The sequence below is a fragment of the Diadema setosum genome, chromosome 16, assembly GCF_964275005.1.
Source record: "Diadema setosum chromosome 16, eeDiaSeto1, whole genome shotgun sequence".
NCBI lineage: Eukaryota > Metazoa > Echinodermata > Echinoidea > Diadematoida > Diadematidae > Diadema > Diadema setosum.
Genome location: NC_092700.1, coordinates 4,876,388 through 4,896,696, shown reverse-complemented (window position 1 = coordinate 4,896,696; position 20,309 = coordinate 4,876,388). Strand labels below are relative to the sequence as shown.

Genomic DNA, 20,309 nt, shown 5'->3' with positions numbered 1-20,309 from the left:
GACCTTCACGCCTGCCAAGAATAACCCGAAACTTAATTGGGAAAATTGAACTTGGTGGTCATCGTATATGACGCCTGCTAATTGACAAAAGAGCTTCGCTCCACGCTTGGCCGCTTCCGGAGCAAATCCGCGGTGTCTTGACCATGACCGACATCACTTGTAAAAGACCTTCGACGTAATGGCACTTCCAGAGTGACGTCAAAGTGACGTCGCCACTGGTCAAGAAGTGGGTCAGGTCAAATGATGGGAGCTCAGTTAGCAAAGCTGAATCGTGTCAAGACTCAACAACTTGATATCCTAACTTTGAAACTCTCATTTAGAGAGAATTCTAGGACAAACAGATTTATCCACAATGTCCTTCTTGCCCTAGGTACCGGAGAGGATAGAATCACATCATCAAGCATTTTTTTTTAATGTTTAAAATGAAGGAAAACATATCTTAAATATTTTAATATGTCTCATAAAGGTTTCCTTAGTTGGGACCGTTAAGTCAAGTCACACACAGGCGATTCGTCAACTTTCATTGTGGACTTTCATATTATTAAAAAAAAAATCATGGGAAATAATGCAAAGAAAAGATATCGGGACATTCTCCTTGCGTCGACTTACATGACTTCTATTCGACTTATGCAATGTCGATATACGCAATCGAGGTTTATTGTCGTGTGATATAAGTATATTCTCTGCTAGAATATTGTCGGCGTTGGGTGCGGTTTGAACGATGCTGAATGCCAATCATCAATATAATTAGTCCGATTGATGTCCGGATGCCACAAAGCATACCACCTATCAGCATTTATTCCTTAAAATTGGCAGAGACTCACAGTGACCACAGTGAACATACATGACTTCCTGCTTCATTTTGAGCTAGCAAGCAGCTAATTTAATTACTGTCGACACCTTATCCTTCACCTAATCTGGGAGATCATGGATTTGGCATTGTGCCGTGACTGAGGCAGTTTATTCTTAGGAAACACATGAACAGGTACATGCAGTTAACCACAAGATAACGTGCTAATTTCAAACTCTTGATGCTAGTGTGCGACGAGAAAAGCTCTACCATAACTTGTTTGCTTTAGAGACTTCCTTTACTATCTCTCTGCTTTCTGATTTAAGACATTATCACCCTTGATATAGTTTGCATGTGTCGCTATTAATTCTTATCCTCTCTCACTGATATGTTTTCTTTGTTGTTTTAATTGTTGATATGGAAATATCGCATCTCAACCAGAAGTATAGCAGTCACCTCGAGTAGTAAAGTCAGCAAGCAAACTAGCGACAACTGTTTCCTGGGTAATATTTAGAGGTAATCGCACAACTGTATCCAAAGTCTTGTGACTAAAGCTAAACTTCCCATACTTCTGGCTGAAGTTAGCGGCTGTCGTCTTATGGTAGCTGTGAAGATAAAACGCGAAGATAAGATCATTTGTGCGGCTATTAGTGTCCGCGCTCGGCGCCATCATGTTTTTAACCAGGCCAGTCTTGGCGTCAAGGTATCCAACGCGACCGCTCGGAGCTAATCGCCCGTTTTTCGTCATTCCACCTGCGCCGCGCGAAACGCAAACTTCAATCTGTCATCGTGAATTCTGCCGATGACAGCTCCAACTCGGACATCGCGAAAGCCGAGTGCGTTTTGACGTCATAAAGGGGGCTAAGTTTAGACGAGGATATTTTTTCTGCGACGGTAATCTCGCACGAATTCCCAGCAACGAGCTACTCTTAGCTCCAGGTATTCCAAAATAATATAGACACAAAACAAAGTAACATTCTCCGGGTTCTATCTGTCTCCACCAAGAGATTTGGTCACGGGTGCATGAGAAAGAAAAAACGTCAACATGAGACATACATTTCCTCACCACACACCCATCAAAAATAACCCCATAACTAGATTACAGATGACGAAAAGCAGAAAGACTCCCCTCCCCCCAAAGAACAACAAATACAATTACAAAACAAAACTGGAAAAAAAAAAACAAGCACAAAAGCTAAATAAAACCCAAGACATCTTAAAGCTCGGTTGCTCTATGAGCTTGCACGTAAAAGTTGAGAGCTTCTAAGCAAAAAAAAAAAAAAAAAAAAAAAAAAAAAAAAACAACAACAAAAAAAAAAAACAAAAAAAAACGAAAACAAAAACAAAAATAAAAACAAAATAAAATATGGACGATAATGTGCATTGCAATTTGAACGAACTGAAATCGAGGGATTTGTCCATTTACCATTGTTTACGCCATTTACGTCATGTTATACTATTATTAAGCAGCATGCAGTTCCACCACTCGTTTGTCCTTGTTTGAAAAACATTTGAAGAAAGTCTCTTTGACAAAAACTAACTAACAAACAAACATACAAACCAAAAACAAGACACGATACCAAGTTTAAGACACATTCCCAGCACTCAAAACTCTACAACAGTATCTATCAGATCCCTACCTTATATACGGAGTGGGAGGGCATTTAACAAGAGAAAAGACATTTTAACAAACGAATAGCAAAAGAATGAATGCATGAATAAAAAAAAAAGAGAAAATAGATGACCAGATGAATTGATGAATAACTACTTAAGTAAACAAGTAAATGAATAACTAGGTATGTGTGTAACTAAATGAAGAAATGAATGAATAAATGAATGAATTAAAAGTAAATATAAGTTCTGAATTGTTTTTATCCTCATGGGAACGGCATTTTTCGGAGTGGTTACCGGTACCTGTTAAACCCTGGTGGCTTCCCGCCCAATTTGGCGCGGAAATGAGCCTAATTTCCGTGGATTTATGATATGACCGTAAGCCATGAACCCACCCAATATGATTTTTTCCTCTCCCTCTCTCTCTCTCTCCCTTCTTCTCTTTTCTAGTCTCTCTATCTGCCCCCCCCCCCCCAAAAAAAAAAAGAAGAAGAAGAAAAAAAAAAAAAAATCCCCCTTCGTTCCAGTATTCCCCCGTGCCATCTCTCGCTTGGGTCTCTTCCTCCGCCGGGCATCTTGAGTGCACATGTCGCAACGCGAGTAGGGGAGCTGCATGCGCCCGCTCTCCCCGGTGTATTCGTATGATCGGCGTGGAAACAGTTGGTGGGGGTAGATAACGGACGAAAGTGGCGCCCGTAACTCACAATTTGGGGTAACAACTTCTTGTCGCGCTGGGATTGACATCATAACTATTTTGGGTCAGCTATCCAAAACAAAGAGCCCTGATATTAAAGTGTATTTCTTTGTAATATTTCAGTGGCTGCTTGCGATTGACCCCAAGCCCTGGGCGTGACTCTCGTTTTTTATTTTGTTTTGTTTTGTTTTTGTTTTTTTCGCTGACCTCCTTTAACTTTAAGACGCTCTCGTACACCTGATATGAGCAATCATGAGTTTACAGTCTCTTGTTTAGGCCTACTTGTTTTTTTTTTTTTTTTTTGCGGGGGTAGGGGGAAATATAATCAAAGGACCGTCCACCTTCCCTGCCGAGCATTATATCATTATTTTCATGTTTGCTTAAAAGCTCTGAATCCAAACTATGAATAATGATTTCAGAAGCCATCTAGCACCGATAGGTCTCCAAAATACACGCATCATTAAGTTTTGCTTAGCTCTGAAAATAATGACAAGTTTCTTCTTGGTTCTTCTGCATACCCCCCCCCCCCCACCCACCCACCACCACCACCTGTCCAGAAAAGTGATGTTACTGCTGTCAGATACAATCCCAGCGTGATACCGTCGCTTTGTGTCGGTTCGAATCCCGTTCAAGGCATTTGCAAACCTGAGCGTGATATGATTGCCCTCCCGGTGTTCCCTTATCGAGCGGAACACCGAGCTTCCTCACGCCAGGAGTTATGGCTCATCACAAAGTTCATATACCCGCTTGAAGACATCAAAGTTGACCATGATCCTTCAATGCCTTGGGAGATAATTAATATTTTTGAAGTTTACAACTGAATATAATTTTGGAAGATAAAACAAAGGAGCTTGAAAGGGTGCAAGTTACCCAACATTACGTCTCTCCGTTTTGTTTTGTTTTGTTTTGTTTGTTATGTTCTTTCATTACATCATTCTTTTAACAGATACAGAAACCATGAACTGATGCCTGAAAAGAAAAAAAAATGAAAAGCAGCAAAATTCAGCATAAACGCTCTGAGATGAAATGACGAGAATAATCCGGTTGATATGATAAATATCATAAATTTAATATCTTGAAATTCCATTACCTTGCTTCTCTATGATTTTTTTTAAACAAATAACTGTGCACTTCTTCCACGCATAGAGAATATTTGCCGAGACACGACATACATTATCACCACATTCTGTTGGTCTACGTACATCTTCTGTAGTTATGAACGTTCTTGATGGTACCAGGGATACCTCCTTGATGACACTAATCCATTGATTGCAGCTGTTGTGAAATTATAATGCAGCAATTCTTCATTGGCGACTTTTCTTCATGCCAAGGAGCAGAGAATTTGATATTGTGTGTGTGTGTGTGTGTGTGTGTGTGTGTGTGTGCGCGCGCGTGGATGCCATCCCCTCTCCATCTCACTTTGAAACGCTTTGATTCAGAGGTACAACGCATCTTACTTCAGACACGTGCACAAGTTAACCAGGGACGTGGATCTCTCTTCCACCTCCCTGGGTTACCTGCATTATTAGATGAAATGTGCACCATACAATGATCTTGATCTATGTGTGCAATTTCGAATGTATACGTCTTGCAAGCTGTCGGTGGCTATATATAAGAGTATTCGTCACTTGAACGGACTATGAATCCCAAAAAAAAAAAAGGTTTCACAGATCACGATAAGCATTCAAATTGATATTCTCGGCAGTTGATAGATAAGCGAACTTTAATTCTACATTTATGCTCACTCCAATTTGCCCTGCAATTTGCATCATTATTTTTCTAAAGTCTTTTCAAGATTAAAGAAATTAAAGGGGAATTAAACACGCATGACGTTTTCGTATCGACACAATTGGCTTCTTCACTTACATGAAGTTAGAATTACTTCGAAAAACCGTCTGTATCCCTTTGGTTCAATTTGGGGTGTGACGGGGAGAGGTTACTCAACGCAAGAATTTGCAGTGGGCAGTGAGAGGGAGAAAACATAAGGTAAAGTTTTCAAGAAGTTATGTTTGTACCTATTTGATATTTTTGCTTTATGGTCGGTCACTGCAAAACTGGAACCATTATTTTTAGAAGCAATTTCCACACACGGATATTAGATCACCGAGTCACGGGAAACTCTCGGCCATATACAGCGGTACCTTGCTGCTTGTTTCCTCGTAAACACGAAGGAGCGCTTTAAGAGTTTGTTGAGAAGTCGCAAATCTATTCTGAGTTTGAGTTACTTTCCGACGAATTTTCTCTTTGGATGAAATAATTTCCCCATTTATGTATCCATGGCCCACGTGTAGGATTTGATACCTTGGAATGCAGGAACCATCTTGAAGAAAGATGTGTGTGTGTGTGTAATATAGGCCTATATTGAGACCCGCCACGACAAAAGGGTTAGAAAGTTGCTGACAGCCTATGCGAGGAATTTACCCTTGAAAATGCTGCAAGAAAATTGTCACTATCACTGGAATGATAATGACAATGGTCGCAATGCCAACAACGGCAATAACACTGCTTCTGTACTACAACAATTTAACGATATAAGATGAAAAGTAGTCATAAATCAATATTATGTTTATCATGTAATTGTATCAAAATTATTAGCGTTGCGATCAATAGTATTATCATCACTGTTATACCATCGATTCCAAAGGCACCATCATCCTATATACAAACAAAACTTCCATTCTAATTTCAAGTACAGCCTTGAATCACGTACAGAACGTTATGTCTGCTTTTAAAAATAATGGTATGTATACAATCGTGCTGACGATAGGTGTTCAGAAACATCTCAAATTACGGGAGCATCCTTCACTTTACATGTATGTATCGATCGTGCTTGAACACTGCATGCTTAGTTTTTAGGATGAGAATCATCACTTCTCTGGGTGAGGATATAATTTCTGTTTCGACCAAAAGCAACTTGTCACCCGGTAGACGTACTTAATGTCAATATTACAATTGGATCATCTATTGTACGACTAAGCAGGGAGTTAAAGAAATATACAGAACTTTTCAATGAAGACCACATAATGGAACCATCTAGTCGAATCAAGGAATTCAAGGTATTTCTATGCCAGACTCACATCGCCTTAAGAATTCGAAGATAATGCAAGGGAAAGTTAGTATTGTGTTTCTTACCCAAATATATGCCAAATATGTTGCATAGTTTAAGCTTGGTCTATAGTATACAGTTATTATTGTCTGTTAGGAATTTGTAGGTGAGAACAATAAGATGAGAACAATGATGATGATGATGATGATGATGATGATGATGATGACGACGATGATAAACATGGAATCACGCCGAAGACTATTTAAAAGGTCAGACATAACTGAGTGACTTTATAAGAGCACATTAAACTAGACTAAAAGATATTGAGACTGTCTATAAATTCGTCCTTCGCGAGCGAAGACCTGATTATTCCTTGCATGAACAGAAAACAGAAAGCATACCACGTACTCTGTAAGCCTTCTGGCTATGACTTAGATTAGATTTCCGCTTCTCCCTTTCGCTAAGGAATTGACAACAAGAGTTTCCTGCTCCGCCATCGTCAAATTCTGACTTGGGGTACATTCAAGGGAATCATGAAACAATGCTTGAACCGGTCCTAAAAGACTAAGTTTTCCCCGACTTCAAACATGACTCATTTCAGACAGTACATTCACAGGTCCAAAGCCCAACGCCCACGTGCAAGTAGGGGGCTGTTGCTGCACCTGTCGCAGTCACACCAAACACAACGCGTGGGACCACGGCATAAAATGGGTCTTCCGCCGTTATGGAACTTAATTATTACTACACTGTCCATACCTCGCCCACCTACATAATCCCCAGTGCTAGCTTATTTCTTAGAATGCAGAATGCGCACACCATAACATTATGTGTTCCCCTCTTGCGGCTCTTTAGCTATTATCAAAAAGAATGCCTCTTTAATAAGTTATTTAAAACTATTTTCATATTAATTTTTTGCGCATTTAGATTTAGTAGCATGACTCATTAATGCCATTGTAGATCTGTCTTTTTTTAATTCAAGGTCATGGGATTTTCTCTGTGAGTCGGTACTCAACGCTGCACAACGTTTTAATTCTATGAGGACGTGCGGTTGGGGATTGCAGCCTGTGGAGCCCGTAGTGCTAAAGGGCAATGAAATGATTTCGAATTTATGTTTAAGTTATAACTCGGGTCATTTGGCGTGGCCACCACTAATAAAGTAAACAAAAGGCTTGATTATCTGCTAGCAAGGAGTTAATCGTGGATTGTCTTGGGATACCATTTCAGTAACAGACACTCTCCAAACTGTCACGCTGTTCGGTAGCTTTTCATTCGTAAACTTTGACCGAAATAACGTATGATATCATTGTGGTGCAACACCAGGTCAATATCGGCAAGATGTGAATGAATGAATAAGTCATCATATCTTCTGTGTTTGATTTTGTTTGCTTGTTGAATAGCAAAGTCGATCGTTGAAAATAGCTTCTGCAGTTTGTCGCAAAAGAATAATTTGAGCTCTTTCAACTGTCTTTGAGAAGTAAGGAAATGAAGTTCAAGATAAGTGAAGATTCCAGTTGTGACTATGAGGTCGAAAACCTGAAAACTTGGGTAAGTCTCAAAAGGTCGAGTCATCATTATACACTCTGAGAATATCATGGTTTGCGTTTGATACTCCATCAACGTTTGCCTTTTATCGTCATGATCTTAGGGAACATTATGCCTTTAGAGCAATCCAGATCACGACGCTCTATTGAGGTGATATTACTGGTATCAACTGAGTAGAAATTTTGAGTCTTGACACCTATATAGCTGTCAATTTTTGGTCCAAAAAAGTATCGGAATACAGATACCCCGTGAAAGTGAAAGGTCTCTGAACATGAAATTTCGAGAGCATTCGATAAACACCTCAAATAAAATGCACAATCAAGAAAAAAAAAACGTACACTGATTCAAATATCAATATTAGAGGATTTATGACAACAACTTCATGCCAATGACATCGAAGACGATGTTGGAGGTCTTCAGCGTTGAAAGGCCTGCCATGTAGCACAAAGTTAGGAGAACAATATTCCCTGTCTTCAAACACATTTTTGCTTTTAGGGTAAGGTGTGCAACAAAAGTCTTGATAGTTCTGCTGATCAGAAAACGGGATAAACGGAGATTATTACAGAAAGATCCATTGAAAACACGTATTGGGCAGTCTAAAAGCAATTCCTGTTTCACATTCTCTTGTATTTCTACGATTATTGCTTCTCTAGAGGTTGTTGCGATATTGCAATTAAGATGTATAGGCTGAGATATGGTCCATAGAAACAACTGCACAGTAAATTGGAAGAAGTGCAAACAGGAATTAAGAAGAATGATAGAAATAAGTCTGTTAAAGAATTATTAATAAAGCTCATCGGAGCAGCAGCCATTAAGAGTATTAAATAACTGTTTGGAATAAAAGAAAACTTCGATGAAAGATGACAAGGACTGAGACTCACCTGCCGCTTCTTGAGGTCGAAGCGTTCCTTGTCTCTGCGGTCTAGTCTCACCATGGCTGTATAGACGTGGTCCGTCCTCCTCTCAATCTGAGCGAAAAATGACATCGCGTCTTGCTGGTCGCGGAGTACACGATTCCTCAGGATCGAGTAGCGCATGCGCGCGGCCCGCCCCCTAGCAACGCGCTGACACGTCACGACCTGAGCCAGGAGTTGGTCCATTCGGGTGTCGAGTTTTTCCGTGTGCCAGTATTTGAGGAAGACCTGGTGAGGGTGATGAAAGCGGGAAATCGGAGGCATGACGATCATGGGAAAAGATTAACACAATCGACAACAACAACTGTTATTCTTAACAGGCAAGCGATAGCAACATTCGAAGTGCTACTGTCGAGAAATTTCTATGCCACTGCCGAAAAAAACAACAACAAACAATCTGAGACGTTGACCCAGATTTTAACTTTTTACGAGATGATTGCAAACCTTTCATGAATTTATGAAACATTAAAGAGCAAACGGGTATAAGAGAATTTAAAAGTTTATTTGATGAAAATCGGTTTTGAAAGGGCTGAGGAAACAAAGTGGTTCTGTAGTGAAAAGTGGGTCCCAACTTTTATGAGGACCACTTTGCTTTCGTATATCTCATCGATTTTAAAACCGATTTTCATCAAATAAAGCTTAATATCCTCTTAGAATCGTATGCTCTGTAATATTTCATCTAAGTGGTTTCTGATTGATTAAAAAAAAGCTAAAACCTGAATCCCGACCTCAACCAAAACTATACCATCCCGTCAACTACAAGATCAAGGTCCCTACATATACGGCAGGGGATCTTAATGGACTGTAGCTTTGAGGGTTGTCTTTGCCCCGCTGAAATTTGCTACCAATATTCAATCTTAACAAAAAAAAAAGTGGTATTGACATGGATGACAAGGAACGAAATCCTTCTTGAAATTACATGTTTTTCATATTTCATAAGAGGTTTCTCATTATCTCACCGAAAAAATGTTATAAACCTAAATCCTCACCTCAACCAGTACTTTAAAGTCCCTTTAAAGGGCGCTGAAATGATTTCGAATTTATGTTTGAGGTACAGTTCGGAGTCATTTGGCGTGGTCAACACTAATGAAGTAAGGAAAAGGCATGATTATATGCAAGCAATGAGTTAATCGTGGATTTTCTTGGGATACCATCTCAGTCTCCGACTAATTGTTGTTTGGTAGCTTTTCATTCGTAAACTTTGACCGAAGTAACATATAATTGTGGTACCTGTTTAAGACAAGGTCAATATCAGCAAGATGTGAATGAATAAGTCATCATGTCTTCTGTGTTTGTTAAGAGTGATGAAAGCGGGAAACCCCAGGCATGACGATCATGGGAAGGATTACAACGACCGACAACAACAACTGTTATTCTTAACGGCAAGCGATAGCAACATTCAAAATGCGACTGTCGAGAAATTTCTATGCCACTGCCAAAAAAAAAAAAAAAAAAAAATCTGAGAGGTTGACCCAGATTTTAATTTTTACGAGATGATTGCAAACCTCTCATGAATTTATGAAAAATTAAAGAGCAAACGGGTCTAAGAGAATTTAAAAGTTTTTTTTTAATGAAAATCGGTTTTGAAAAGGCTGAGATATTCCACACAAAGGGAAACAAAGGGAAACGAACTTAATATGCTGAGGATGGTGTGATTCTGAATTCTATAAAAGATATACTTAATGCTGAAAAATAATTCTTTGAAAAAAAATATATGCCACTGAAAGCCCTCCCATTGTTGATTTAAATGGATATTCATCATTAAATCAAGATAATTTAACCTCCTAATTATCAGATGATTTGCAATTAAAATGCGAAGGTCCAATTTCTTACTGCAGGAATGTATTGACGCACTTAAAACTATGCCCAATAATAAGACCCCTGGAACTGATGGTTTTCCTTCTGAATTCTATACGTTTTGTTTTTTTTTTTTTTATTCAGGACCTCGGTCACTGTTTGATTCAAAGTTTTCATTATTATTTTGTTCATAAGAAATTAACACTTGATCAATGGAGAGGTGTTATAAATCTTATTCCTAAAAAAGATAAAGATTTATTATATTTAAAGAATTGGCGACCGATATCAATTTTGAATGCAGATTATAAAATTATTGCGAAATGTTTGGCTCTTCGTCTTAAAAAGGTTTTGCCAGAAATAATAAATCATGACCAAACTGGATTTCTTCCAGGGAGATATATTGGAGAAAGTATTCGATTAACACTTGAAATGATTGATTTTACAAATAAAACTCCTGGGTTTATGTTTTTGGCAGATTTTGAAAAAGCATTTTATAAATTAGTCTTAAGAATGGAATTTTATTTTTCAAACATTGCATTTTTTAATTTGGGGCAAGAGTTTATTAGATGGACTGAAATATCATACACAAATATAATGTCTTGCGTTGTAAATAACGGTCACGGTTATGAATTCTTTCATTTACAACGTGGTGTTCGTCAAGTTAAGTCCGTTACTGTATATTTCATGTAGTGATATACTTGCAATATGGATTGGAAATGATTTTAACATAAAAGGTATCAATGTATGTGGCCGCGAAATTCTTATTAGCGCTTATGCCGACGACACTGCTTTCTTTTTGAAAAATCCAATTTCTATTTTTAGGTTGTTACAAAATATATTTAATATGTATACAAAATATATTTTATATATCATATATCATAATTAATATATATTTGATATATATACAAAAATATTTAATATTGGACCAATTATATTTTTTTCAGGTTCAGCAATTAACGGGAATAAAAGTGAAAGTGCGGCTCTTGGTTATTATAAAGCACATCCACCAGATATAAGCAACTCCGGTTTTAGTTTTTCTAGTGGACCGTTTAAGTTACTCGGGATCACGTTCACTACAACTTTAGATGATATGTTTGAGTTGAATTACATAATTAAAAAAAAAAAGAAAGAAAATTGTTGGAGATTTTGAAAATTTGGTCGAGAAGACATTTAACCCCCATCGGGAAAATTGTTACATCAAAATCTTTGGCTCTTTCCCAATTAATTTTTCTGTTTTCGGTATTACCTTCTCGACCAGCACAGTTTATAAAAGAAATAGAGCAAATAGTATTTTCTTTTATCTGGGATGATAAACCAGATAAAATTAGATAAAAGAAGATACGATATACAATTTGTTCAGAAGATTTAAGATATTTCGATATGTACGCCGAACATTATGTGATAGAGTATTTCAAGTTCAAGTTCAAGTTCAAGTTCAAGTTCAAGTTCACATTTATTCGTTTTTTCCACAATATACAAACATAAATCTCACTTTCTGAGACAAAAGTGACAAAAACAATGCATACAATTGTATAGAGAAGACAACAATAATAGGAAAAAAACTAACAGTAGCGATACATTGCAATAGGTGCTAAGATCACGAAAGTGAAATAGTTTTCAATATATGCATTGTGTGAAAAAAACGGAGGGACCCACTAAAGAGATAGAGCTTGTAGAGTGTGGGCCCTTCTTGTATTAGAAGCCCGATGTAAAAATTGAATTGAAAACAGCAAAATATCCGCACAAAAAGTTCGTCACAAAAAAGTTTGGGAGCCCACTAAGAGACAGACGAACAAACAGTTATACATAAAACAACAACAAACAGAGTTATGAACATGTAACAGGACTGGGACAGCAACAAGACTACTTGTAGGAGGAAAAACAAGAAACAAACAGACTTGACGACACAAGAGGAAACAAGACTATAGCGTGATAAAGAGGTAACAGAATAGACAGGAATATGCAACACAGACAACGATCCTCGGAGGTTTGAGGAAGAAAGAGAAAGAGAAAAAAGAATATAGAACAAATCCTTCAACTGCGAAGTATGGGTTAAAGAAAATCTTATAATCAAGGCTTGAGCAATAGCTACAATAGTAAAGAGAACGGCAATGCCGATATTGCGGATGAGTTACAAAATAAGCCTATTAACTAATCTGATTCTTCGAGTCGTCATTATCAGATTGTAAAAGAAAAGACTTTAATCTCCTTTTAATGGAGTATATAGATGGGGCAGATTTTAAATCATGATTCAGGGAATTCCAATAATTTGGTCCAGTGTAAATAAGTGTATTCTTTGCTAAAATCGTTCGAAGAAGTGGTAAATGAAACTCGTTAGAACGCCGGGTGGGGTAATCATGGAATGATTGATTTTTTTGAAACATAGAACCAAAGATAGGTGGGAGTAAATTTTTATCATACATGTACATGATTTGACCTAAGTTAAATAAGAATAATTCGTTGATTTTTAATAGCTTATAACAGTCAAACAATGCATTTGTATGTGAACGTGTAGGAGAATTAGAAATAATACGGAGGGCTTTCTTTTGCAATAATAACACTCTATTCAGCAGTGTCTGATGAGTATTGCCCCAAGCTAAAATTCCATAATTAAGGTAAGGGAGTATCAAAGAGGAGTATAACACTAATAGGGTCTTTTCAGGAATATAGAATTTCAGTCTATTCAAAATACCTATATTGCGAGAAATAATTTTGCAGAAATAATTTTTCAACCACCTAAACACTGCTAAATCAGAAAGGAAATGGGAAGAAATATTCAACCAAAACTTAGATAAGACTAAAATATATAATGTTCCTTTTACAATTACTCTGAATTAAAGACTTCGTTATTTTCAGTATAAAATTCTGCATAGACTAATATTGGTGTTAACAAATTACTTTTTGCAATGGGACTATCTGACACACACCTCTGTACGTTTTGTTCGAGCTCCACAGAAACAATTGCACATTTGTTTTGGGAATGTGATGCTACCCAAAGGTTTATTGCTCAAATACAGGAAATCATGTTACAGAATAAAATTCAAATTACTAAAAGTTCCTTTATACTTGGTTCTACAGAAAATTCAAAATGTTACAACGTGGTTTTTTTATGCGCAACTTTTCTGTAAGAAATAAAAAGAAATCGTTACACTTTAGCCAATTTTGTCATTTCTTAAAGCAAGCGAAGAAAGTAGACGAATATATGTCTGAGAAAACTAAAGGTTTATTTTCTAATATCATGAAGTCGCATATACTATTAGTTGTTTCGTAGTTGCCTGTCAAATTTGGATCATTTGTCTTTATGCATTGTATGTAACATTTAATTTGTACCTGAATGTTTATATGAATAAAATTCTTTACAAAAAAAAAGGAACGAAATCAGGAAGAATACCCAACATTATGTTAAAGGAAATTGTGCATTTTGCTCTATACCTTTCACAGTTGTTTTTGCATCGTATGTCTTGTATAGTCGCTCATTTTATATTTCCTCTTCATTTCATTATTTGCATACTTTATTTTCTTCTTTATTCCGTGTTTCATTGTAAAGAAGAAGAAGAGACGCACTATTGCATACGTTTTCTTCAGTGTATTTTTTTTCTGTCAAGAGTTAACTTTCTTGACCTTAGTCGAACGACAATTTATAATTTTCTACCCCAAATTCCGCATGGAATTTTAAGTTATAACTGAATATTAACGTAAAACAGAAGTTCGTAAAGAATACAGGTCATAACTCATTGACGATCCTATGGATAATTTAGGTTCAGATTGTAATAAAGAAAATCATTAATATTTCACCATGCAGCTTCATTTCTGTTCAGCTTTTATATGTCTCTTTCTTACAGAGCTTTCACACGTCTGTCAGTTTTATCGCACTTTACAACTTGAAATATATCATCAAAATACATCTTTTATATACCTCTGGGGGACTTTATGCGTGTTTTTATTTTTGTTTTTGTTACATGTGCATGATATCGCGTGTACTGGAAGTTTCGTGATTGGAAATGTCCCTCCTGTAATGAATTGTGTCAAGTTTCTTTCATTTTGAAGGCGTATCGATCATTACCAAAGTTGGCTACAAAGTCGATAGTAATAATAATAAAAAAAAATATACTACAAAGCCAATACAGAGACCGTGTTCAAACATTCCTCAGATACACACGGGCAAGAACTATACCATAATTATCATAACGATTAATGTGATTTTTACTTCGATTACTGATAATTTACTTCAAAGACTTCGTTGAATAGTAATATAATTTTCAATATTTTTATTGTACAGAATCTGTCCGACGATCACCAAAATGTATAATGATTCATTGATTTTGTCTAATTCGCTTAGTTGTCTAATATCTTACACTTGGTGGCTAAGGGCTGTTACTGTAAACAAGCAATCGGCCAAACAACTATACGCAAGTATACACACATATAAACATAAACAAACAAACAAACAACACTTCCAAGAATCGGTGAGGTAGTGACATTGTTTGTTTGTCGGCGTTTGCGCGATTCAAACGATTAAAGGGATAGTACAGTATTGGTGGAGATGAGAATTGGGCTTTTAACTTTTTGCGAGATACCAAGAAAATACTTATGAAATAGTACAGATCATACCATTTTAAGAGGAACTCAAAGTTTATTTGATGAAAATCAGGTTTGGCATGACTGGAACATCCAAATATAAAGTAAAACAAAGCGATCGTAAAAAAAAGTGTGGGTCCCACACTTATTAGAATCGCTCTGTTTTAGATATCTCAGCCATTTCAAAACCAATTTTCATCAAATAAACGTTGAATTCCTCATGGAATTACATGTTCTTTCATATTTCATAAGAGATTTCTCATTATCTCACCAAAAAATGTTAGAAACCTGAAATTAGGTTTCAACCAAAACTATACGATCCCTTTAAACACGGCGTGCATGGACAAAACCGGAATCGATTGTCGAAAAGTCAGCTATCGGTTATTATCGGTGATTAATCTTGGCCGTGAATCACGCTCATTATCCTCTGTACTCGACGAGCGCAGCTGATCATATCATATCACGGCGCAACACACACAAATACACAGGCATGATACACACAAATACACAAGCATGACACACAATAGGCAAACACCTATATAGCAACTTCCTGTCGGAGTCAGCGGTTGCTAGGGGATACAGAGAAGCGAATAGACGCGATGGGGGTGGGGCAGGGAGAGCGGAAGAAGAGAAAACACTGTGTGGTGACATTGACGTTGCAATTCGCTTACGCCAAATGAGGATTCTGCACCACCTGCCGGAACTACAAACATCTTGGTCCCCAACAACAATCGCAGCTGAAAGAACAGATGATGGACCTCGACGTTACGCCTGAAATATTCAAGGATGTTGTGGTATGTTATTTGGGAGCAAAGAAAGACAGACAAACAAACAAACAAATAAACAAACAAACAAACAAACAAGCAAACTAAAAAAAAAATGTTACCTTAATTTTGTTCTTCTCGTTACTAAAGTACTTTGGAAATGTTTGTACGACCTAGTCTGCTCATTAGCAGTTTTTGATATAAGTTGACAAACAGCAGAATTTTCTTACTAAAAACTTCGACAATTTAAAAAAAAAAGTTCTTTCTTCTTTTGATTTTTAAGCAGTAAAGTGAATTTCGAAAAGATCGTTGTTGTGCTGAAATGTTTCATATGTCAACAAATCACAGCAAACAATGATGATTTTATCAGTGGGAGAGGGTAAAAACCCTTCAGTTGCATTTTATTTGAAGGTGAATTTTCTTAAAACGTACAGAACGAAATTGAACAATATTATTTAAAGCGTAATCAATAATATGATTCATGCCGAAAAATTCAGTCTATGTAAAGACATGAAGCTTAATCAAAACATGTTGAATAGCTTGATTCATCTTTTGTTCAAAACTGAATTCGTATACGGTGAGGAAATTGGTACGCAGAGAGTTACATTTGCCATGGAGCTATACAAACGTGTAGCTCCATGCATTTGCTAAGCTGTTGATATTAAGTGTCGTTAACAGTTTGTTACGAGAGAAAGTGTGAATGTGGTACATGTATCAATAAACTTGACTCTCTTTCAATAATAAAGATATTATGCCACAACCAGGCCACATAATACTCATCCAACAGTGTCCAAGGTACACTTCTGAATCGGACAGTATTACGTTTCACTTCTCTGGTGTTTTATTTGGATAGTTTGGAGGATTTTTCTTTCCTTTACATGAGACAGTTATTATGATAATCATCTTCGGGGTTGTCATGTCGTGGAAGGATATCGAGTGTACTAAAAGCAGCAGAAACAACAGCAGCAGCAGCAGCAGCAGCAGCAGCAGCAACACCACCACCACCACCACCACCACCAACAACAACAACAACAACAACAACAACAACAACAACACCAATAGTAACAACCGCGGCGACTAGAAACAACAACGACAACTCCTTTTTGTATCGTTGTCGCACGTCGTATTACGTCTACATTCCGCAGGAAATTGCTATTGCTCAGTGCGGTTGCACCATGGGAAGGGGAAACCAAAGCTTAGTGTAGATTCCTGCGTCAATTCTCACATGACCGTGATCATACCGATCACAACAATAATATCGTCACCGATATAATCGCATGGATTATACTAATGATTTCCAGACTCGCATCTAGACAGTGCGGTGCAGAAGTTCGATACACTCATCGCTGCCTTTTGAGTTGGGTCGAGCTTTCCGTCACATAATTATTAAATGGAAAAAATGTTTATCAGTACACTAGCTATCTCTGTAGGTTCCTACACCAATATAGCATGGATGTATGGATTGTTCGTGAAGCAAACATCTGGATAGCAGACTAGGTTTAAAGATTCCACTTCCAGGCGACTGATTTTCCCGTGGTTTTACGGTGTCGGTGGTCGCTGCTTACGGAGGGAATAATTGCTCGTTAACAACTGACGGAAATGTTCCTTATGCTATGTTAAGACCCCTTAAAGAGTCTTTCCTCATTTTCCCGTAGTTACGGAATTGGCGAAGTTCACGGGAGAGTCATGCGACAAAATTGGAATACTTTGGTAACACTACAAGAATGGATCCTCTGTATTACCTTGTGCACAACTGTTGTGGCTTGTCGTTCTCAAAAAATCTTGCTCTGTAATCGTGGTAATATTCTCAAACGCACACCTAAAAAGAACTACTGTTGATGAATGTCGAACCTAACCCCAAGAACACGAGAATGAAGAGCATGATAATGCAATTAGCTAACACAAAGAAAAATAAAACCTTGCTTCCCTAGCTTGAGCTGTGGTTAGGTCTTTGAAGCGAATGTTGTTGGGTTGTTTTTTATTTTTTCTCGATCGAATACCATCAACATCAAAAATGATATAATCAAAACCAACAGCAGTATCAAACTTGCCTGTACGCGCACTGCATCATATTGTACGGTGACAAAAGTTTAAGTGATACTGTATAGGTCTATGAGCAATACTATCAAGTTATTGCCGAATATAGCTCGGGCAAATGACAAACCTGTTTCTCATTATAGATTTATGAATTTCATATACCACGTATGTGTGTCATGTTATGTTAGGCGTTCAAGGGCTAATTGGGTCGAATATGGAGAACGAAATTCAAAATATTTTATTAACTTAGAAAAAAGAAATCAACGTTTAAAAACTATAACAACTTTATCCACTGAGGATGGTGTGATTTTGAATTCTATAAAAGATATACTCAACGCTGAAAAAGTATTTTTTGAAAATTTATATGCCACTGAAAGCCCTCCCATTGTTGATTTAAAGGGATTTGCAATATTAAATCAAGATAATCTAACCCCCAAATTATCAGATGATTTGCAATTAAAATGTGAAGGCCCAATTTCTTTGCAAGAATGCATTGAAGCACTTAAAACTATGCCCAATAATAAGACCCCTGGAACTGATGGTTTTCCTTCTGAATTTTATAAGTTTTTTATTCAAGACCTTGGTCATTGTTTAATTCAAAGTTTTCATTATTCCTTTGCTCATAAGAAATTAACAGTTGATCAAAGGAGAGGTGTTATAAATCTCATTCCTAAAAAAGATAAAGATTTATTACATTTGAAGAATTGGCGACCAATATCAATTTTGAATACAGATTATAAAATCATTGCGAAATGTTTGGCTCTTCGTCTTAAAAAAGTTTTGCCAGAAATTATAAATCATGACCAAACCGGATTTCTTCCAGGGAGATATATTGGAGAAAATATTAGATTAACACTTGAAATGATTGATTATACGAATAAGACGAATATTCCTGGGTATATGTTTTTGGCTGATTTTGAAAAGGCATTTGATAAATTAGAATGGAATTTTATTATTCAAACATTGCACTTTTTTAATTTTGGACAAGAGTTTATAACATGGATTGAAATATTATACACTGATATAATGTCTTGCGTTGTAAACAACGGTCACGCTTCTGAATTTTTTTATTTACAACGTGGCGTTCGTCAAGGGTGCCCTTTAAGTCCGTTACTGTATATTTTATGTAGTGAAATACTTGCAATATGGGTTAGAAATGATCTCAACATAAAAGGTATTAATGTTTGTGGCCGTGAAATTCTTATCAGCGCTTATGCCGACGACACTACGTTCTTTTTGAAAAATCCAAATTCTTTTTTTAGGTTGTTACAAATATTGGACCAATTTAGAATTTTTTCAGGTTTAGCAATCAACCGTAATAAGAGTGAGATTGTGGCTCTTGGCTATTATAAAGCATATCCACCAGATATAAACAACTCCGGTTTTAGTTTTTCTAGTGGACCATTTAAGTTACTCGGAATCACATTCACTACAACTTTAAATGACATGTTTGAGTTGAATTATATACCCAAGAAAAGAAAATTATTGGAAATTTTGAAAATTTGGTCGAGAAGATATTTAACACCCATCGGGAAAATTGTTATATTAAAATCTTTGGCTCTTTCTCAATTAATTTTTTTGTTTTCGGTATTACCTTCTCCACCAGCACAATTTATAAAAGAAATAGAACAAATAGTATTTTCTTTTATCTGGGATGATAAACCCGATAAAATCAGTCGGACCACAATAATTGGAGATTACTGTCAGGGAGGTTTAAAGATGTTTCATTTTTCATCTGTAATTTCAGGACTTAAAATCACTTGGGTGAAAAGATTATTAAATGATCAAAATAGAGGAAAGTGGAAATGTTTCTTTGAATATTATTTAGAAAACTTAGGGCACAATATGATTTGGTATTGTAATATGGCCCGAACAGAAAACAAAATCAATTTGATACAAAGTAGTTTTATACGTGAAATTCTTAGGGCTTGGTGTGATTATACCTTTTCCCCCAAGTTATCTGTAGAACAAGTGAAAAACCAAGTAATATGGTTTAATTCATTAATTCGTATAAATAATGAGATTGTATTTAAGAAAATGATGTTTCAAAGGGGTGTAATAAAGATTAAACAATTATTGAGTGATGATGGTTTATCTTTTTTAAATTTTGAACAGTTTCGCAATAAATACGGTGTTTGTTGTAATTTTTTAGAATATTTTTCAGTTATTCATGCAATCCCCTTAGAATGGAAAAAATATATTGAAGAGAAATCAGTATATGATAATGAAATAAAGACGCAACAAGAAGAAGCAATATATAATTTGTTTAAAAGAATTAAGATATGTCGATATATACATCGAATATTATGTGAGAGGATATTTCAACCACCTAAATCAGAAAGGAAATGGGAAGAAATTTTTAATCAAAACTTAGACTGGACTAAAATATATAATGTTCCTTTTACATCTACTTTAAATCAAAGACTTCGTTATTTTCAGTACAAAATTTTACATAGAAATATTGGTGTTAACAAATTACTTTTTGCAATGGGGCTATCTGACACACACCTCTGTACGTTTTGTTCGAGCTCCACAG

The 20,309-nt window shown here is 36.4% G+C and overlaps 1 protein-coding gene across 1 annotated transcript in view; it reads right to left on the bottom strand.

The window, feature by feature from the left end:
* The window catches only part of LOC140240217 (myosin-IIIb-like), a 58,620-nt gene that overhangs the window by 12,908 nt on the left and 25,403 nt on the right, over positions 1-20,309 (bottom strand). Inside the window, exon 17 of the mRNA XM_072320009.1 lies at positions 8,565-8,825. Within this exon, the coding sequence (XP_072176110.1) occupies positions 8,565-8,825 (261 nt within the window). The remainder of the gene's footprint in view (positions 1-8,564; positions 8,826-20,309) is intronic.